The sequence below is a fragment of the Vipera berus genome (genome assembly GCF_964194415.1).
Source record: "Vipera berus genome assembly, chromosome: 1".
NCBI lineage: Eukaryota > Metazoa > Chordata > Lepidosauria > Squamata > Viperidae > Vipera > Vipera berus.
This window is the reverse complement of record NC_138202.1, coordinates 362,555,946-362,577,236: the sequence shown is the minus strand read 5'-3', so window position 1 is coordinate 362,577,236 and position 21,291 is coordinate 362,555,946. Positions and strand designations below refer to the sequence as shown.

The 21,291-nt window shown below is 61.3% G+C and overlaps 1 protein-coding gene and 1 long non-coding RNA gene across 4 annotated transcripts in view; one reads left to right on the top strand and one right to left on the bottom strand.

Moving 5' to 3' along the window:
* The first annotated feature begins 1,289 nt into the window (after window positions 1-1,289).
* On the top strand, window positions 1,290-6,002 carry LOC308666370. Its single transcript, XR_014026111.1, has 3 exons — window positions 1,290-2,880; window positions 3,894-3,976; window positions 4,911-6,002. It is a non-coding gene; the product is annotated as an uncharacterized lncRNA (long non-coding RNA).
* A 1,010-nt stretch (window positions 6,003-7,012) lies between these two features.
* RTN4RL1 (reticulon 4 receptor like 1) overlaps window positions 7,013-21,291 on the bottom strand; it is a 34,143-nt gene continuing 19,864 nt past the window's right edge. For 2 of the 3 annotated variants that reach the window (XM_081315024.1, XM_081315025.1), the window contains exon 2: window positions 7,013-8,920. In XM_081315024.1, the coding sequence (XP_081171150.1) occupies window positions 7,602-8,920 (1,319 nt within the window). In that variant the 3' untranslated portion in view covers window positions 7,013-7,601. Of the gene's footprint in view, window positions 8,921-11,551; window positions 11,604-21,291 lie in introns of those variants that run through there. The other variant, XM_081315026.1, reaches the window with a different exon arrangement.

The following is a 21,291-nucleotide window of genomic DNA, read 5'->3' as shown; positions in this document are numbered from 1 at the left end:
TTCTGTTTTCTGAGCCCTCTTTATGCAAATGCCAGTAGTTTCTCATTACTGGAAAGCAATTAATTATTTTCCATAATGGATTCTCACTTGGGGGAGACCTTCCCTTACTGTGCTGAAGCTCTGCTGAGGGGGGGGGGGCAAGAAGGGGGCTCGGCCCAAGCTGCCAGAAGCTAAGGGGGGAGGCTGCATTTCGATGGTGATGGGGAGGGATCAGCCCAGCTCAGTCCGTGGCTGCCCAATGCTGTGGGGAGAGGGGGCAGTCCGAAGGTTATCCTGAAACAGCTGGGGGGGGGCTTTTCTGGGTGACCCTTGCCCTGGCCGTTGTGCCCACCGGCTCCTGTGCTTGGCTCCTTCACCCTGCTAAAAAAGGGTCAGCCGGAAACTTTGGGGCCTCCACGACTGACGGGGAGGGGGGGTAGGCTTCTGCCTGGGCCCTTCCCTCTCCTGCTTTCTGTGGGGATCCTGAGCTGACTTGCATCTGGGGCCCTGTGGGATTTACACAGCGCCATTTGGGAGCATCTGGTGGCCATTTTCCTCCTATGATCTGCGTTTGGGGCCACATAAAATCACGGGGGCCCCTCGCCCTCCCTCTGGGTCCATTTTCCACCAGGCACTTCCGCTCCCAGCACGGAGGTCCCAGGGTCCGGCCAGGGCTGGTGCTGCCCACCATGGGGCGCAGGTCCCCGTCCCCCAGGGCCAATGTCACCCTGCAGCTCCTGTCCCCCACTTTGGACGGTCTCTGGATAATATATTATCGATCTGTGTATTTAATACGCTAATGAAACAGACAGATATCGACAATGTAATTAATACACTGCAGGAAAGGGAGTGCCAGGAGACGGCTGTATTGACCAGCTGCTGCCTGGCACCCTGCCCAGCCCTGCTGCCTCGCTCCAAGGGCCCGGCACCTTCGGGCGAGCGGCGGGGGGCTCCCCTCCTGCTGCCCGTGCCGGGGCTCGGGCTCCCCCTGCGGGGCGGCGGGGCGGGGGGGAGCGCCGGGGGCGAGCAGCGCTCTTTCTGGGCGGGGGAGGCGACGGCGATTCGGCTGCCCCGAAGCGGGAGGCCGAGGCCCGCGGGGACCCCGCGGAGGATGCCCGCTTCCGCAAGGCCGTTCGGGGGGCTCCCGCGAGTGGAGCCGCTTTCCTCCCCGGGAAGGCCTCGCTTTGCCCGGGCTGCCGCGAGCCCTGGCGGGGAGGGGCTGCCACGGCGACGACGAGAACTTCCGCAGCCTCCCCCCGCCCCGAGGCTGGGCCGTCACTCCGCGGAGGGGGAAGGGGCGGGGGGCGGGGCTTGGGACACCGGGGCCCCGGCAGCCCCCCTCGCCCCCCTTAGGGCGCCGCTCCGCCGTCGCCGCCCGAGACGCGCCCTCCGGCCTCCTCCCGGGAGCGCAGCCGCAGCGCCGAGCCTCCCGCGGGGCCTGGAGTGGGGCCGAGGTTCTTCCCGGGACGGCGGGAGGCCGGGAGGGAGGCTCGGCAGCCGAGGCGGGGCCAGCGCGCGGGGGTCCCGGTCCTCGCCCGCCGCGGCGGCTAATGAGGCCATCCGTCTCCCTAAAGCTTCCCGTTAAAAGATGCAGCCAATATTTCCCTAATAGAATGTATCAATTTTGTACGCGTTGCATTATGCCGTATCTTACGGCATCCCATTAACGTGATAAACGGCCCCGGAAGGAGAGCGGATTTAGCGCCTGTCGGGGGCGCCGATGGGGCTTCGGGTAGCCGCCGCCAAGCCTTCTCGCCCCCCCTCCCGGCCTGCCTCCTAGCCCCGTGGGAGCCGCGGCCTGGGGGCTCCCCGCTCTCCGGGGCGGCAAAGGGGCCTGGCGGGCGGCTAGGACCGAGTCCGGGCGAGGGCGAAGCCAGCGGCTCTTCTGGGCGCGCCCCGACTACCTGGAGCCTCGCTCGGTCCAGCTGGGCTGCCCGCGTCCCCGGCCTGGGCCTCCGATTGTTTCACTCCGGAATGAGGGACGCCGCCCCAAATTATGCACGGCCCCCCTCTGCCCCCCCGTCTGGCAACCGGACAGCCCTCCCCCGCCGCCCTCCCCGCGGGGCTCGGCGCGCCCCCCACTGACGCGCCCTGCGGCCGCCGGGCCCGAGAACGGCGGCGGCGGCGGCGGCCAACGAGCGCAGTCAACCCGGCAGCGCTGCGGGACAAAGAGCGGCCGGCTGGCCTTGAACAGGTGCTGCTCGCTTGGGCTCAGCCTCCGCCGGGCCCCATGAGAAGGAGGCAGCGCCCTGGAGAGGTTGCCTAGATTGGTAGTGCAAGAAAACCGCCAAGCTCCGAGAGCAGCAAGGAGCCCCCACAGCTTTATGGGAGGAAGAGCACCTGGGCACCTGCGGATGCACCCGCTTGGGCAGAGGCCGCCCTCCCTGCCGTGACTGGGCATCCCTTCCTTCCCTCCCTCCCACCCAGCCAGGGTCAAGACTGGGGCCGGAGGGGGCTGCGGGCCAGGTGACCGGCTGCCCCCAACCCGGTGACTATGGAGTCAAGAAGACCGCCTTGGACCAGGCCCACAGCCTCTGGGTCCCTTTCCGCTGTGGGTGCAGGGAGATGCCCGGCCAGAAGGCTGCGGCTCACTGCCTTCCTGCTCTCTGAGGAGGCCTGCAGGAGGAACGCAGCGGCCCAGAAGCAGCAGCGGGGGTGGGGGGGACCTCTGGACCCTCTGTTGGGGCGACAGGCCAGCCCCTCCTAGCAGACCGGCCTAGCTTCTTTCTAAATATTGCCATCTGATCCCAGATACAGCAGGATGCCTGCTCTTACCTGCCACCCCACCCCCGTGGAACACCCTGAGCCCTCCTCCTCCTCTCTGCTGGCTTTCCATCGAGTTCCGAAGACCCGGCTTTCCTCCCCAGCCCTGGGATAAGATGCGATGACTGAAAACCAGAAGTATGACTTGGTGCCAATTTTAATGTGTTTATTTTTTATAGTTTTAATATGGCTTTTGTCCTTTTGATTGGGAGGTGCCCAGAGTTGGGCAGTTAGAGAATTGTTTGAAATAAATGAACGAATGTTTGGGGGCCACCCGAAACATCCGGAGCAGAGCACCCAACTGTCCTGACTCAGAAGACCAAATTGTCACCCCCGGGCTAGCTGTGTTACACAAATCCGAGCAGTCCTCTGTGGGCAACGCCCGTCCTCCAAGGAAACGAGACGGAGGTGTAGAGGGGCTGAAACACAAGATGCCCAGGAGAAAAGAGAGCAAAGCACCTGTGTGAATATGAACACGTGGGTCCCCTTTGCACTGTGTCCTCTCGGGGTTTTATTTATTTAGTCTCTCACGTTTATTCATTTCACATTCACTAAGCAGCCATTCTTTTTATTCATTTTTTTTCTTTTCTTTGATAATGAGTGTATTTTTACCTTTGTGGGTTTTCCCCCATTTCTCTGTCGTTATTTAAAAAGCACCCCATTCGTGACCCTTCCTCTGGGCCCAGAGGCGGTGGGTGAAGCTGCCCGCATCTGGCAGAAAAACCTGGGAGACACAGGAGGAAGGCAACGTGGCTGGCAAAGCCAATCCGGGAGTCCCTGTCAGTCTAATCAGAACCAGCAATGGGGGAAAACTACTAAAAAGGCCCAAAGCATTTTGAGTTGCATTAATAGGACAATCTATTAATAGGACAATCTATGGCTCAGGAATTCTGGGAGTTGAAGTCCATGAGTCATAAAAGAGCCAAGGTTGCCTACCCTTGACCTACAGGGAGCGCAGGGTGGCTTTGCAGGATAGAGAGCAAAGCTGGAATCTCCCCACACACACACACACACACACACCACCACCATTAGCTTCCCCCTCCTCCCCCCAGGCCCAGCCTTTCCCCTCCCCCTCCCTCCCCAGACCCACAAACATCCTTGGTCTGGAACCTTTTCCAAAACCGAACATCCCCGTTTCCTTGTCTCTGCAGACCAAGCCTTCAAAACGCCAATGATTTTGGACTTCAGCTGTGACCCCTGAGGCCAGCGGGGGAATGCATGGAATACCTCCCAGGTCAGTAGGGTGTTGTTGTTGCTGTTGTTGTTGTTCCATTCACTCTCCCCTGGAAAGAGTGAGCATAAGTACACTCCACCACATGGCTGTTTTCACTCTTTGGCGGAAATTAATTCCTGACCAGATATTTGTAGTGGAAAAAATAAACCTACTAAACAAAATGGAGACTGCAAGACCCACAACTCTCCCCCCCCCCCGAGTCTTCTGGATACGGCCAAGGCCCACCGGGTTCCACTTTCTGCCTCATCCTCCAGTCAACCCTCCTGACCCCCAACGAAGCCCTCCGCCATCCTGCCTAGCCCCAGAGAAGCCCCACTGCGGAACCCTCTTCTCCTCATCTGCTGGGGACTTCAGAGCTTTACTGCCCCCCCCAAAGAGCCATTTTGCCTAAGGGTAAAAATGGAAATATTCCCAAGAAAGGAAGGGGCCCGGGACCTGCCCATCTTCCCCAGAACTGGCCAGCCCTGCCTTGTGGCCCCCCAATACTACAAGAATCTTCATTTTCCCATCAAGTGGGGTCCTTCTCTCTTGTAGGGCAGGCACCCCAGGATCATGGCGATAAACAGCCCCCCCCTCCTGAGCAGGGCTTCTCCCTAACCCTTAGGAGGTTTTTACCAAACATTTCTGCACCTGCTTCTCCACCTCCTCCGGGAAAGGCCGTTGCGCCCCTTGGTCTTCACCCACTGCAACCGAAGACGGGCTCAGCAGAGGCCAGTCTGACTTCTGGCCACGGGTCACTGCTTTGCCCTTGCACAATTTTCCCCAGACCTGGTTTATTCTGAGCGTTGCACAATTTTTCTCCAAAGTGTTCCCTGGTTTTCCTTCCGTTTGTGAAAATGTAAAATGCAAGTAGTTCCAACCTCTGGATCGCTCCTTCCGGATGAACAGCCAAGGTGAGACCAATCCTGACGTGTGTTTTATTCCTTCTCTGCAGCTCTCAGGACCTTCCTTCCACCCCACCTGAAGCCGGGTTTTTTACTCTCTGGCCCTCCTGGGCACCCTCATCCACACACCTGGCTCCTGTCGCCAGTCGCCACGCCCTGCCAAGCCACGTCTCCCACTCTGGCTGGTCCAGGCAGGACCCACTCTGGCACGCCCCCTGGGCAAGGCCCCCCCCCGGGGGCCAGGTGGGCTCCTGAATGCCACCTGAGCCGGTGAGCATGGCTGTCTCCTGCTGCCTGCTGTGCCAGGCTGGGCTGGGCTGGCAACTGATTGGGCTGAACCCCCCCCCCCCCCGCTGAAAACTGCTTCCAGCTGTTGTGCTCAGGATGATGATCACAGCAGGACCTGCCTTTCACCTTCCGCACACATATGTGCAGGCCTCCCCCCCCCCCCGCTGTACCTCAAGGGGAAATACACACCTGGCGAGAGGTGCACTCAGTCACCGTTAATGGCTTCATTAAACCATGGTTTATTGACAGAGCCAGCTAGTAGGGCTCACCTATAATCTTTTGCAGACCAAAACCAAAGTATATTCTAGCTTAAGTTCATAATAAACACAATCTCTGTTTGGTGAGGACTAGAGGTTTGTTTTCCTTTGTGGAGAGGAACATCTTTTAGTGACAGAGTCTGTGGGGTCACATTGATGGCTCAGTTCTCGCTCTCTGGCCAGGTTGGGGGAAGATCCTCTTGCCCCTCCCGCTGGCATAAATCGGTTCTCCTGCTCCCAAGAGGAGTGATTCGCACCCAGGCAAAGCCCGTTAGAGGCCTCGGTGCCCATCCCAGCTCCCCGCTCAGGGTTCAGGTGCTGGGCCGGTCCTGGGGACAAGGCCGGCCAGTCTCAGCTGCTGCTGGACTCCTCAGAGGGCCAGCGGATGCCTTGTGGGTCTGGGGAAAGCAGCCCTCCAACTTGGCACACAAAGGGGGGCCCAGAGTGTGGGAGGTGGGGCAAGGGCCCAAGACCCCCCGGGGTCCTCAAACTAAGAGAGGAGGCCCAAGGCCGCAGACCAACTGAAAGGGGAGGGAGAGCCCCGCCCACCTCAGGGACCCCCACTCCTTTACATGCTCCCCTGAAGCTGAAGCCCCACAAACTGACCCCCAGCCAGAGCTCACCTCCCTCCCTCCCTCCCTGCCCCAGTTCCAGACTTGTCTGCGAAAGAGCCAGCCGCTGCTGCAGAGGCCCCCGTGCCCAGTGGGTCCCCCGCTTGCTCGCTGTGCCCCGGGGGGGGATACAGGCTTCCAGTCTGGGACCCCCACGGTCTTTTCTCCTCAGCTTCCTCTGCTCCCTTGCTGCTGCGTTTGTTGTGTTGTCTATGTGGCTGGCGGGCCCACTGTAGGATGTAAACAAAGCATGTTGCCCCCTCCCTCCCTCTTTGCCCCCACCCCATGTGGAAACAGACGGGCTGGAGCTGCTGGAAGGAGGAGGGCAGGGCTGTAGCTGTTTCAGGCAGGGGCTTTGTTCCCTCTGGTGGCGAGGGTCCCGAGGGTCCCGCTTGCCCAGGGCAGGGGGGTTGGGAAGCATCCAGTGCTACGAGAAAGGGTGGGAGGGTCTCAGAGGAGGTGTGCAAGACCGGCCTGACCCCTGCCCCAAGTTGGACATGGCTTGGCTTGGCCTGCCTGTGGCTGTGTGCTGCTGCCCAGCTGCCCGCAATTCAAAGGCTCCGGCTGCCCCCCCCCCGTTAGTCACCAACTAGGAAAAGCCCCAGACCAACATGCCTAATGGCCTCCAGCCACTCTCAGCATCCCCCCCCCAGAAGCTCAAGACCATCCTCCTCCTCCTCCCAGAATGCAGATTGTGAATAATTTCAGATTTCCCCGAGGGGTCCCTTCCTCCCCCTCTCCATGACCTTTGACCCCAAGAGATGGTCAAATACCTCTCGCACAGGGAGGGAGAAGCACAGAGACCATTTCGTGCTGGGGGGGCTCCAAGATTCCCACCTCTCCCCCGCCGATGGGACAGCCCGTCACTGAAGCAGGCCCCCTAACACCCGCAAAACCTCATTTCCGCCTCCCGCCTGTCCCGAGTGCCGGGTTTCATCCCTGCCGTCTGCGCGCTTCACGCAAGACACGTGTGGCCAAGGAGGACGGGGACCTGTGCACGGGTTTTCCTTTATGCGTGAACACAGAGGTTACAAAAGAACGGACACACCCTTCGGTCAAGACGTTTTTCCAGATTCCCCCTCTGCCCAGCCAGCCCGCCCGGCTTCCTGTGGGCCCAGAGGGCCTGGCCGGCAGCTGGTATTTCCCCCCAGGGGTGGTGAAGTATCCTGAGCAAGGGGGGAGAGGGGGGTCCTCCCGCCCATTGGAAGCCCCGGCCTGCTGAAGTTGAAACAGCAGAGGGCGTCCTTCTGGCTGTGGCTGGGGTCTTCTCTGGGGTCTCCAGGCCAGGAAGGGGCAGAGCCAGCAGCCCTGCTCAGGAATTGCCCCTCCAGGCCTGGCTGGGGACGTTAGGGATGTCCTCGCCTTCCTGGCAGGGCTCCTAACCACCCATGCCATTCGCAGCCAGGGCACAGGACGGTCCCAACCGAGCAATGCCACGCTTGGTCAGCCACGGACATCAGCCGGCTGGGCTGGGGGGAGGCCCGGTGGCAGGGCCCGCCCCACATGGCAAGCCCTCCCCGGAGGGGAAAAGACGACGTCCCGGTGCTCAAGAGCGGAGGGTCAGCGTGGCTCCACGTAAGCCCGGTCAGCGGAAGATCACCACCCAGGCCAGGGTCCATAGGAGAACGGCAGCCGGGAGGGTCAGCCCAGCCCGGGCCCCAGAACTCCGGCCTCCTCCCGCAGCCTGCTGGACCCCGCTGGGGGGCAGCACCGGGGGCCGGTGGCACTTGCCCTTCGGCTTGGGCAGCAGGCCCAGGTGGGGCTTGTGCTTCAGGTCCCGCCCCTCCTCGGCACTCTTCCAGGGGCCCAGGGAAGCCGGCCCGCTGCTCCGGTTGCGGCTCTTGGTGCAGTTCTTCAGGCTCTTCCGGGGCCCCGGGCGCTGCCCGGACTGGATGCCGTGCCCCCCCACTGCGCCCTCCCCCCCTTCTGCGGGAGAGAGGAGGGGCGGGTGGTCCCTGGGGGGCAGCCGGGGCCCGTGGGTCTGGTGCAGGGACTCCGAGGCCGAGCAGCCCCGGAAGGTGTCGGCCGGCAGGGCCTTCAGGTCCTGGCCATGGAGGGGCTGGGGGCCCTCGCAGAGGACGGCGGAGCTGGAGCCCCGGAAGCGGCGCAGCCAGTCCCAGAGCGAGCGGGCCCGGCAGCCGCAGCTCCAGGGGTTCCCGTTGAGGCGCAGGTACTCCAGGGCGGCCAGGGGCGCCAGGGCCTCGCCCGGCAGCTCTGCGAGGCTGTTGTTGAAGAGGAAGAGCAGCGTCAGCTGGCGCAGGTCGCGGAAGGCCAGCCGGTGGACGCTCTGCAGCCGGTTCTGGTGCAGCAGCAGCCGGTCCAGGCCGACCAGGCCCCGGAAGGTGGCCGGCTGGAGGCTCCGGAGCCGGTTGCCGTGCAGGAAGAGGTGGCTCAGGTTGGCCAGGTCCACGAAGAGGTCCTCCTGCAGGTAGTCCAGCCGGTTGTCCTGAAGGTAGAGGTACTGCAGGCTGTGCAGGCCCCGGAAGAGCCCGTCGGGCAGGGCGCTCAGGCCGCACTTGTACAGGTGCAGCGCGTGGAGGTGGGCCAGCCCCTGGAAGGTCTCGGCCGCCAGCTCCCGCAGGTGCCGGTTGTCGCCCAGGTCCAGCTCCTCCAGGCGGGAGAAGCCGCGGAAGGCCAGGGGGTCGACGAAGGTGAGGTTGTTGGAGTAGACCCAGAGGGTGACGGTGGAGGGGCCGAAGTGGCCACGCAGCAGCAGCGAGATCTGGTTGTTCTGCAGGAAGATGCGCTCGCTGTCCGCCGGGATCCCCTCCGGGATGGTCAGGAAGCGGTGCGACTGGCAGCTGACCGTCATGGGCGACGGGTAGCAGATGCAGTCAGTGGGGCAGCCCTGGGAGGCTGGAATGGCCAAGGCCAGCAGGACCAGGCACAGCTCCAGGCTTCGCCCTGCAAGGAGGAGAAAAGGGCCAGAGGGTGAGCGGAGCTCCGGGCCCCCGCCCCCCAGGCCCTGAAAGGGGAGGGCTGGGCTGCCCCTTGCCCAGGCCCACTGGCCTCCCCTGGGCCCTAAAGCCAGCCGGAGCTCCTCCCAGTCCCAGGGTGGATCAAGGCCGCATCCTGGTAGCCCTGGCAGAAGATGTAAGGAACCTGGACTAGCCCCCCCCCTTCTGCTCTCCTGGGCAGTCCTCCCTCCCTAGACCCACAGCCAGGTCCTCACTCCCCCATTAGCCAGCTGTGGTGCCCCCCCCAGGGAGACCCCCCCCCACTCCTCCCTCCATCTCGCACCAGTTGCCGCCCTCCCAGGCTGTCTCCCGGGCATCCTATTCCCGAATTCTGCGGAAGAAGAGCAGGATCAAGGCCGACCAGCCCCCCCCCCCGTTATCTATTATTTATTCTCTGAAATATTAATGCCCTGCCCTTTGCCAAGTGGCACTAAGGTTGCTATAGCATCCAACTGCAAAAGACCTTTAATTGCCATTCGGTTTTTAATCCCCCCATCAAATATTCACTTACATTGGGAGCACGTGAGCTGGGGGGGGGCAGGATACCCTTGGCCTGCTCCGCTGCTCCCTAAGATCAGGGGCCCCCTGCTTATCTGGGGTGGGAAGGAAAATATGGAGCGAACTGGTAAGGAAGCCCCCGGGTTTCACCTTTTCTTGACCCCAAGGCTGGGACTACAATGCCCAGAATGCCAGGCAGGGTGGCTTCTTGCTTTTTTGGGGGGAGGGGAGAAAATATATGCTTGCTTTGGATTTGGTATCTGGAAAATCCCCCCTGGGTTTAACCCTCCCTGCAGACTCCGCACCGCCTGGCTGGGGTCCCCGTCCCTGCAAACCACCGGCGGGGCCCTCCTCCTCCCCCCTTGACAGGCTGCAGCGGGGGAGGGGGGCTCTCTAGGCGCTGCCTCTTCCTTGCACGGCCTCTCGGCTGCGCTCGGGCGCCGGCCGGCCTCGGAGTCGCGGGGACAGCGCGGGACCCCCGCCGCCTCGTCGCTCCCGGCACGGAGGCCCGCCAGGGACGGCCGCGCTCCCCCCCTCCCGCGGCACCGCCGCCCTTGGAGCCGAACCGAGCGGCGGCTCAGTGGGCAGCGTAGCGGCGGCGCGGGGACCCGGGTCGTGCGAAGGCGGACACGGCCTCCTTCGGGGGACGCCCGGCCCGGCGAGGGGGTCGTCCCGCCCGGCCGCCGCCGGAAAAGAAGCGGCTCTCGCGGCTCCCCCAGGCGCTCCGGCGACCCCTCCGGGTGGGCGCCGAGTAGCCCTGACCGAGCGGCTCCCGTCGGGCCGGCCTCGCGGAGCCCTTCCCCGGGCGAGGGCGGGGGGGCGCCCGGAGCTTCCCGGGCCCGGCCGTGGAGATGAGCCCCGCCCTCCGCCCGGGCGGCATCTCCGCGGGACCGGCGCCCGAAGCCCCGCAGCCTTGTTTGCTGCCCCGCGGCGGCTCCCCTCGGGCCGGGGCGGCCGCGTCTTTCTCGTCGCCTGCCTCGCCCGGCCCCGGCAGGGCGGGCTTTCTCCTGGAGGAGTCCGCGGGGCTGTGGCCGCTTCGCTGGGCCCCGTTGTCTCTCGGTGGCTCCAACTCAAAGGGCGGGAGCGAAAGGTTTGGGCGCCCTCGAGGTACCCCTTCCAAAGCTCTTCCCAGGCAGTTCCAGGCAGACGAAGAAGGGGGGGAGAGATAGGGCCGCCGGTGGTCTATTCTAGAGTGGCCCCGTCTGCGGGGAGGGGAGGGGCTTGGGCTGGAGGGTCCGGCACCCAAGATTATCAGCAGGGCCAGACCAGCCCTTCCAGCCCAAGACACACGCACCCCGACGTGGTTTTCCCACGTTTCCCTGGGCGGGCGGGGAGGGGGGGCGTGTGTTAACCGGCTTCTGAGTGAAATGAAGGCGGCTAAACTTCCACGGATGCTTTGACTGAAAGAAAATTCCTAATTCCTGAACTGTCTGGGGTAAAGGTTTGCAGAATAAGGCAGTCCTAATGTTGCCTGGAGCGGGGCTGGAAGGCAGACCTCCCCCCCCCCCCACAGGAAAGCAGCTTTATGAACTCGTGCAGCTCTTTTGCCCTCGCCTGAGTCCTGAGTCGGCTCTCCTGCCCGGCTTTGACTCCAGGGCCTGGGGGAGAGGGAGGAGGGGCTGGCTGCCCCCCCCAGGCTGGTTCTAACCACACAGCCAATCTGGCGGCGCAGGGTGGGCACCACGGAGAGCCAGCAGTCCAGCTGTTTGGTATTAGACTTTCTGATGGAGCGACAGCTGTTCCCCATCCTCCAGTTAATAGCCGGGCCAGTCTGGAGCATAAAAATCATGACGGATAATTTGGTCTGTTCCCAATTTGGCTAGTCAAGTTGTGGCTTAATAGCTGTTTTGACCCCCAAGGCTGGCACTGGGCAGCCTCAGGCTTTTGCTGGGGAGGGCAGGATGCTCTGCTTTGCAACTTACACCACCCCCAGCCCAGCCCACCAGGAACCCAGAGACCTCAGCTGGAAGGGGAGGGGCTGGGAGGGGCTCCCTTTGGCCATCCCCTCCTCATGGGCAGTCGTGAGGAAAGAGCCAGGCCAGCTCAAGCCCCCCCCCCCCGGGACCTACCGGCTTCCTACCCCGTGGTTATTCCCAGAAAGGTCTGGGTAGCTTGGCAGGGAAGGCATGCAGGGCCTCCTCCAGCCAAAACTGACCCCAAGGCTCCCTGGACGTTTGGCCTTTAGGGGGCCAGAGCAGCGAAAGGCGGGGCACCCCGAGAGCCCGGTTTTATGGCTCCTGAGTTACTGAAGTGAGGATTTAGCCTGTGGTTTTATTCCTTGCTTGTGTGGATGTTTTCATCTAAATGCCTTCTTTTTTGTTGCTCTGAAGGACTGTAACCCGCCAAGAGTCTGCTTTGGCCCTGGTGGGCATACATTTCACGCATGTAAAGAAAGAGATGGAGGAGGAAGTCAGCCTCTTTGTCCCAGCAGCCCCCCCCCAGGACAGCATTTATTGAGGAAGGGGCTTCAGGAAAGAGAATGCAGACAGCTCTTCTTGGGGGGGGGGAAGAGAGAAGGTCAGGGAGAGGGTCTTCCCGCCCCTGCTCTGCCTGTCCAGCCCCTCAGTAAGCTGGTGGGGAGGAGAGGCCATTGTTCAGGGCACAAGGGAGCCCCCCTGCTCCCCCACCTCTCAGCTTGCCACTTATTGCAATTTTAAAGCCGGCCATAAATCTGAAGTGTAATAATAGGGAAAATCAATACTGGACAGGCTGGATCTTGTAGGCCGCCCAGCCCAGGGGCTCCCCAGGGCCCCATCCCTAAGTCAGACAAACGAGTGCCAGGGGAGCCGCTCAGGTGCCCAACCTGCAGGGCAGGGGAGGGGGGAGGGGGAGAAGCTGGCTCATCCCAGCCTCCTTTCCCTTGCAGAAAGCCCCTCCTTACCTGGGCAACAGAATGGCCTTGCCTGCCTGTGGGGGACCAAGCGGGGGAGGGGGGTTGACTTCCAGAATCCTCCCCCTCCCGGGAATGATTGGGGGAGGCTGGGATCAGCTAGGGTGCCCGATCCTTGCCTGGTCACTCCGGCCCAACGGCTTGGAGGGGGGGGGGTCACACAAAGGGCTCCCTGATCAGAGCCTTGGTGGAGCAGTGGGCTAATGCCTCCTTAAGTAACACCAGCTGCCTGCAATTAGTGCAGGTTCGCATCCCACCAGGCTCAAGGTTGACTCAGCCTTCCATCCTTCCCAGGTAGGTAAAATGAGGACCCAGATTGTTGGGGGCAATAAGCTGACTTTGTAATAATGCCGCTTGGGGGTGTGTGAAAGCCCTAACAAGCAGGCATATACATAGAATGAAGGCTACTGCTAAGCTTGTAAGCCGCCCTGAGTCTTTGGAGAAGGGCGGGATATAAATGGAATTAAAATAATAATAAAAAAAATTCCCTGAGTGAGGGTCTCTCAGGGCAGCAAGGCCAGAGCCAACCTGGGGGGCAGCCCCGGGTGCCCTCAGGGACAGGGAGGGCCAGGACCCCCGTATGACAGAGGTCAGGTGGAAAGAGCCAGTCTCGCCACCCCTGAAGCTGCTCAGAGTCCTCCTCAGCCTCCTGGGGGGCCCTCTTGGGGGGGGGGGAGGCTGGCATTTTCTGCCTCAAGAGGACCTTGTGGTCAGGACTGGACGCCAGCCTCCCTGGAAGTCCAGGGTCGACCCTCCCGGGGGCTCCCAGGAGACTTGGCCAGTGGGGCCTGCTGAGTAAGTGGCCTTGCGAGGCACCAGGGCAAAGGGGGTCCCAGCAAGGCACCAGGGGCAATGAATGCCTGCAAGGGGTTGCCCTGCATGGGGAGGGGGCACAGTAAGGGCAACTGAAAGCTGCCAGCTTGCCCTGTTTTATCTGGACAGCTGCTTTCTAGGGCCACTCAGTGGCACGATGACTCTGGGCAGCAAGCGGCATTAAAACAGAAACACTACAGATTGAAAATGATGGTTGCCCCCAAAAGAGCAGAACAAGCAGCACCCTACAAGGGGCCTCTCACCCCACTTCCCTGGGGGGAGAAGCCTGGCTTTAAGGGCGTCTTTAAACAAGGTCACCCGAATTTCTGAGGGGGCGATGACCTCACACATCAGGGCCCTGGGGGTCCATCTCTCCCCCTCTGCCAACACCAGCTGGATCCGGCCACAGAGAAAGGAGGGGGACCGTTGTGACGCAGCCCCCCCATAATCCCCCCAGGTAGCGCAGAAGCTTCCATTGACGACGGTCCTGAAAGACCCCCAAGTTTCCCCACCCCCGCCCCAGTTCTGCCAACCCCAGCGATGCCATGTCTGATCTGAAGAGCCACGAGGAGGGATCCGTGTCACCCAGGGCTCCTTTCAAGGGTGGCCTGACCCCTCGTGTCCTGGTTTGTGGGAATGGCCCCTGGCAGACGGGAGGGAAAGCCCTCAGCTAGACGGGACCCTCAGCGGGCGAGGGGTTGCTCAGGGAAGCCCTCCTGAAGGGACCCTCCCGGAGAGAGTGGGGGGGAGGGGAAATATTTCCAGTCTTGCAAAATCCCTTTAATTGCGGTAAAGACGGAGCCGGTGCTCGGAGTTCTGCTTCCGGTCTGGACCCACCAAAGGGCCAACACGCCCTCTCGTCGGCTTCCCTAGAAAAGGGAGGTGGGGAATGGACCCCGTTATCCAGGATTATTTGGGTCTGGCAACGGCTTCTCCAGGAGGCCATGCAGCACGACAAGTCAGGCAAAAATGTCCCCCCTTCAACAACACGGCTGCTGCTGCGTGGAGCCACCCACCACCCACTCCTGAGCCGCCGCCACAAGCCAGGAGTGGGTGGAGGTCTATAAAGGCGGTCAGGTGATACTGCCCACTTCCTCAAAGCCACCCAGCCCAGATCATGGCTCTATCACCACCACCCCCGGGTGCAAATTCAAGCAACTCCGCCTGCCAGGTGCCTGGCACATTCCCCTCCCCCCCCCGACCCTGCTCCTGGCCCCGGGACTCCTCCAGCTCAACAAAGACCGGTCACCTTGGAAAGGGCCACCGGCTGACCATCAGCCAACGTAACGGCAGCCCTTCATCCCACCTTGCTCAGCACAAGGTGCTCTGGGCACCTGGAGAGCAATCAGCCCTGGCACCGACAGCGATGCCCTCTGCTCTCTGATGGCCTTGCAACTGCCCTGAGGCAAACAGGTGTGGCGTGTGACACCTGGCATGTGCCAGGCCCTGGATGACTTGGGGCAGGCCCACGGTTGCCATGGCGGCCCTACGAACGTGAGTGGCTGCTGCTGCCGCTCCCAGCGCTTTGCCACCCTTGTTTACCTGCCGAGGCAGGTGGCCTCTCCCTGCCGGGGAGGCCCTGGCAGAAACAAGCGGAGCCTGCCTCCTGAGAGAGCAGCGGCCAGGAGGGACCGGCCTCGGATCAGCTGAGGCGGAGGGGGAGGGGCAGCTGCTGTAGCTCCTGGAGCTGGGCAGGGGGAGGAGGAGGTGGGCACAGCACAAATGTCCTTCAAGCCCCCCCCATGCACAGAGCCCTGTGGTGGGGCACCTGGCCTGAGGTGCATTTCAGCTGTGTGACACCCCTTCCCCACACAGCCCAGGGTGGGGACAGCGGCTGCAGCCTGAGAACCAAACAAGCTGAAGGTCATCAGAGTGAACAGGCCCGTCCACCATCACCTTCATCCCCCAAAGCTCCCCCTTCGGGAGATGAAGGTCGGCTGTCACTCAAAAACCTAGAAGAGGGGATGGCGCCTGGCCCCTCTCTCTTCCGTGCCTCTCCTACCCACCCTTCCAGGAACAGTGGGGCTGGGACCCACCGGCCCCTTGGAGCTTCAGCCTTCTTCGGCGTCTTGTGCGGAGGGTCTTCTTTCCTGCTCTGCCCCCCCCCTCAACGTGGGACCGCAGCATCCAGCGCCCTGCAGGGCTACTTTATCTGCCAGATTGGCACCACTGGCTCCCTTCTGCCCAGCCTGTGCGACTTGCTCTCCCCCACCCTGGAGAAGCCCCCCTCCCTCTCGGCCCCTCCAGCCTCAGAAGAGCCCTTCGCAGCCATGAGAGCCTCCTTCACTGCCGGCAATCTGGGGCCGGCAGGTCTCTGGGGGGCGAGGAAGTTCCCACCGCCCCACCGTTCACGGGCAGCGAGGGGTGTGTGCGCGCCGTGGTGGTCTATATCTCTCCGAACCCCTCCCCCACACACTGGTGGCTGGGCGGGGGGGTTGTCTTGGTAGACCTGCCAGAGGCTTCGCCCTGGAGCAGACAAGCCCCCCCCCCAGTCTCCGACCAAACCCGGAGGGAGGCCGGACCCGGCTTTGGCGCGCTCTTCCTGCCCGAATCCTTGTGCCGCAGGCAGCCTTGGTCCCGGCCGCTGCTCGGCTCCAGCTCGGGGAAGGCCAGCGCGGAGGTGGAGGCGGGGGCTGCGGGGCTGGAGAGGCCGGCGAGGCGCTGCTCATTAGAAGCCAAACGGCCGGTCTCCAAAGGCGCCGCTGCCTTTGAAGCGCCCCGCGGGAGCTCCTGCCATCCGTCCCGGGGCGGCTGCCGGAGGGCCGAGCAGGGCCTCCTGGACGGGAGGGGTGGCGGGGCAGGGGAGGCGGCCGGCCCACTCCGGACGGCTGCCGATAGCCTTGATCCCCGCCGCAGCGTCGGCAGCTTCCTTCTGGCCTTGTTTTGTGGCGAGCGGAGCAGTTGCCACTGAACAGCCGGTCCCTGAGCCACCAGAGTCAGTGGCAGTCTACCTCTCTGCCAGGGAGGACCTGATGCTGCCCTCATTCCCTGCAGAGGCGGCCAAAGGCATCTGGATGGCCAGAGGGAGCCAAAGCTTCTGGACAGGAAGCCTCTGGAGCTGGGCAAGGCCCTTCCAAGACCAGCCAGCGTGTGGGAGACCGGACTTGGCCCTGCCAAGGGCACCACAACGCCGGCTGTGCCAGGCTCAGCTGCCTTCACCTGCCATGCCAACAGGGCCTGCTCCCAGGAAAAGAAGCTCGGGGTCAAGCCCTCTGGTCTGTGGCCAGTGACGTGGGGCAGCTTCACTGGGCCACCACTTCCTGGTGTGGCCTCTCAGCTCTTACGTGGCACCGCTCTCCACCCTGGGAGCAGCTGGGCTGGTGCCGACTCTGTGTGTGCTGGGTAGGAGGACAGTGAGATCACAGCACCTGCCGTGAGACTCCCACACACACACACACACACACTCCTGAGGACACCACTGGGGGGAGTGGGGCAGGAAAAGGTGGGGCGGCCCAGGAAGAGGAGAGGCAGCAAGGCCTCCACTGTTGGGGGGGAGGGGCTCCCCCTCCTGGCATGTTTTGTCTTCCGCACACTCTGCTCTGTTCCCAAGTTGGACCCCGACAGGCAGGCAGGATTTGCATTTCTGCAAGGGGGCATCTAGTGAGCCGCAAGGGAGCCAGCAAGGCCGGGCCACTCAGTCTAGGCTGGCAGCAAATTCACCTTCCCCCCCTCCCCCCCAGTCCTCCTCTTCCCACACCCAAGAGGCTGGGAAAGGAGGAGGAGGAGGAGGAGCCATCAGGAATGCAAAATAAAGAAGGCAAGTTCAGTCTCTTTGTGCTCTTCCAAGCTGGGGGGCTGTTTGGAGAGGAGCGCCCAGTTGCAGAAGCTGCAAAGCCTGGGAGGGGGGGCGGGAAAGACCCCTCTCCAGGATGACCCTTTCAACTGCGGGCGGGAGCCGCTGGTTGCAGCCAGGGCCAGATGGCTGCCCTCTTTGAGGAAAGGTCAGATGCCCGCCTACCTGCCTGCTGCAGAGGGCTGAGGAGGGTGTTGGAGAGGGAGGTGGATGCCATGGTGCCCCCCTGCTGCCCCCATCGTGCCCCCCCCCCCGCTCTGCCCACAACCCCTCTTAGCCGAGGGAAGCATCCCTGGCCCTCTGGATGCGGGAGGGTAGAGCTGGCGGCCGGAACAGTCTCTCTCAAGGCAACCGTCAGATAAAAGAGGACTCAGTCGGGCCAGGGAGGTAATCTGAGAAAACCAACAACCCCCCCCAGATAAAGGGGGGGAGGGGAGAAGATTGCAACACTCTGTTCCAGTTTTACCATGAAAGTGACCCTGACCCACAGGGAGCCCTCCTGAATCAGAGTGGGGCAACTCACCAGGATACAACTCGATGCGTGACAATTCAATCCTTAAATTTAATTATTTAAAATAATTTTAAAAATATTTTAATTTTTGCCATTCACATTTCATTTTGTCCCTCCTTTGGCATTGTTCTGTTGCAGGCAGTTGTATTGTGAATTTAATTCCTTGTTAAGACACTTATTGGTCTGTTTAAGCGAATTTAGTCACATTTAACGGCCCTTTCCAGACAGTGAACTCATAAAGCACCTGGTTCATCTGAAATACTATTCTGCCATATAAATTTAATATTATTATTATTATTTATTATTATTATTATTATTATTATTATTATTATTATTATTATTATTTCGGTATTAGAGTAACTCTTGTCCCGTGGCGACTCGTCCGGGGCCGAGGGCAAAACAACCCAGGCACACAACAGACCGACGGGATCCAGGAGGAGCCTCCATCCTGGGCGGACCGAAAAAGGGTTGGGGTTGGGGTGCCGTCCCGCACCAGCACGACGTTTCTCCGAACCCCAGCCCAGTCAGGGACCCCTTTGGCAGTCCTGGTCCTCCAAGCAAAAAAGTTGGAGGGAAAGAGCAGCTGAGAAAGGAGCCTTTCTCGTCCAACCTCCCCAACCCCAATTGGGCCCAGGTGCCAGGCCAGCCCCCCCCGCCCCCCCAGTGCCGCCTTGGCCAATGGAGAAGGGGGCAGTGAGGCCGCGAAGCCTCCCCAGCAGAGGCGCATCAGAAGCCAGATTTGGGGCGCGTTAATAGAACTCCCCCCCTCCTAGGAAAGCATCCCGGCTTCGCATCTGGCTGGAACAGAACCAGCCCCCCCCCCGCCTGGCAAACTCTCCCTGGTGCCGGGCAACCTGGTCCCAGCTCAGCCGCCCAGAGTCACTCGGGTGGCAAATCAATCAATCAATCAATCAATCAATCAATATATCTATGTTCTATCAGCTTTGTCTTCCTTCTGCAAACTACCCCCCCCCCCCGGAAAACAGGTGTGGTGGAAACCCAACGAGGACGCAAATGGTGCCAGTTCCCCCCCCTGCCAGGTATCGTAGAGACCCTGCCAGCCCTTGAGATCTCCACCCCCCACCCCTGCCCGCCTGCCTGCCCGTGGGCGATGCAAACACAGCCGGCCTGCCGGCCCTGGCAGCCCCCCTCAGCCTGGCCCCAGCCAGCCGCAGCGCCCATTAGGAGCCTCTAATCCAATCACCCAGGCAGGACAGTGAGAGTTGCAGGCAGCCGATCAATCTGACCCATTCAGACAGTCTGATTCACACATAATGGAGTCAAGCGCCCGAGGGATGCTCCATTAGCCTCCGCCCTGGGAGCGGATGGCTCTGCTGTCCCCTGAAAGGACAAGGAAAGGGGAGGGCGGGGGGGGCTCTTCCATGGTAGGTGGGTGGCAGCAAGGCCAGGTCAGCCGGGGGTGTGTGTGACAGGGGGCCGGGGAGGGTCTAGCAAGGCACCTTTTGAGTCCCACAGTAGAACCCTGCCTGGTAGGGCTACTGGAAGCCGGGTGGCAACCGGTGAGAGAAAGAGGCGGGGGGGGGGCAGGAAGAGCCTTGGGCAAGATCCAGCTCTTAATGGTCCATTAAGGACCTGGGAGGAGGTCAGTCAAATAGCCTTGCTCTCCGCTGGGGGGGCTACAGAAGCTCCAGAATCACCCCGTAGCGGTTTCTTCACAGGCGCCAACATCCCCCCCCCATCCACGGTCCCGAGATAAAAGCCAAGCTCCAGGCGTGGCCCTGGAACTCCCAGTCAAAGCCCCGATCACCTGGCTCAGGCCCACGGTTGCACAGTGGCCGTGGACTCCCCCACCACCTCTGTGGCTTCCCCAAGGATGGCAGACTGTCCGTTTGGGGGGTTGCACGGCCAACAGAGACAACCTCAAGCAAGCGGGGAGGGAAGCGGGCACAATCGCAGAGTGCCCACCTGCTCCTTCAGGCCCAGCCTCACCCCAGTTGCTGGAATGGAGTCTCACCTTGTTTATTTGTGGGGCAGCACCCCGGGGGGGCCCTCCCCTCTTTGCCCAGCCCGCTTGCCCCCCCCCCTCCAGGATCCTGCCTTAGAGGCCAGCCTGACGTTCCGTAGCGACCTCAGAGCCTGGAAATGTCCGTGATAGGCGAAGAAGGCAAGAAGTGTATCACACCAGCACCCCATTGCCCGTTGAGACGGAAGGGGGGATGCGGCCATGCCCGGCCCAGGGTCCTCCTTCGGGGAAGGCGGGGGAAGGGATCTGTCGGGGTTCCCTGGCTTGCAAGACAGCCTCCATCAAGCACGCCCAGTGTGAGCCTTATAGGACATTTGTTTCCATTGGTTCACCCCCAACCCCAGTTGGAAAAGCGAGGGGGGGGGTGTGTCTTTCTCTCCCACGTGACTTTGCTTCACCGACTCCCCCTCCCCCCAAGCGCTGCACCCTCTTCAAATGGGGCCCTGATCCTTGCCAGTTCACCATCTGGGGAAGGCGGCCTGGGAAACGGTGCCCAGCTGTAGGTGTGGGACAGGTGAGGTCAGCCATCCCCGCTCCCGGCATAGGACAGCTGGTCAAGGAGCCCCCATTGCTGGGGGTGAGGGGGCAACTAAGGGGGAGAGAGGCACTGGACTTTCCCTTTAATCCAGGGGTGCCCAACCTTGGTAACTTTAAGACCTGTGGATTTCCTCTCTCAGAATTCCCCAGCCAGCTGTTGCCAAGGTTGGGCACCTCTGCTCCAGGGTGATGCCACGGGGCCAAGATTTCCTTTGTTTTTCAAAAATGAAACGCTGTGGTAATGCCGGTACAATGCTTTCTGTATTGTAAGAAAGTAGATTAAAGTAGAATTTCCTTCCTTTCCCCTCTTTTATTCTCCGTCTTTTTCATATCTAATTTGTTAATTTGTATTATTTATTTTATTACATATGCAATCTGTTTGAGTTGCTAGTTTTGCACGTTTCTAATGAGTATTATTTAAGAAAATAAATAAACATGCTATAAAAAATTCAACAGTTTTCATTCATTTATAACATCCATTAAAACACCGTAAAAATTATAAGAAAGCAAATAATAAAATAACAGAAAGCAAAGGAAGCAATTAAAAGTTTGAAAACCAGTGCAGCTCTGATTAAAAGTGTTGATCTGTTTCTATCATTGATTGAGTGATCGGATTCGATTTGTATGGCTGCCCCCACAATTGTTGTACATAGCTGGGCAGCCAGCCAACGGTAAAAACAATAGAAACATCCAACATCCAGCCCCCCCATCTGGCATGGGGCAGCACACAAGTCCCCCTCAAAAGTCCCAAAGGACCCCCCCCCCAAAGGGCTAACAACTTGTAGCCTGACCCCCTTGGGGGAAAATGGGCATTTAAGGGCCAGGCTGTCCGGGGGGAAGGAGGGGGGCTGAGGCCAAGAGGGCAAGTCTCCTGGGCCCCCTTAGACGGAGGGACCCAAAGCAGGCCAAGTGTGCTGCATTGCCTGGGATGGGCAGACACAATCGAGGTAGGGGGTCCCAGAATAACTGGACCCTTTGCCACGAAGGGCCTCCCAGAACTGCTCCTGGGAACAGACCGGTGTCGCAGTATTGAGCAGGTGCCACCCGCCGCCTTTAAAAATGTTAAGTACGGTGATTCTTCAAACTTAAGCAAAACTCCCGCAAATTCTGTCCACTGTAGAGGGAGGGAGGGAGGGAAGGGAAGGGTGAAAAAGAGGAGGGGAGGAGAGGGGAGGGAAGGCTAAACAATCCCAGGCTGGGAAATCAGTCTAAATGGAGGCACCTGAGCTGAACCCCCCAACCCACCCACCAGTGGGTCTGAGGGGCTCCCCAAGGCCAGGCACCAACCCGCC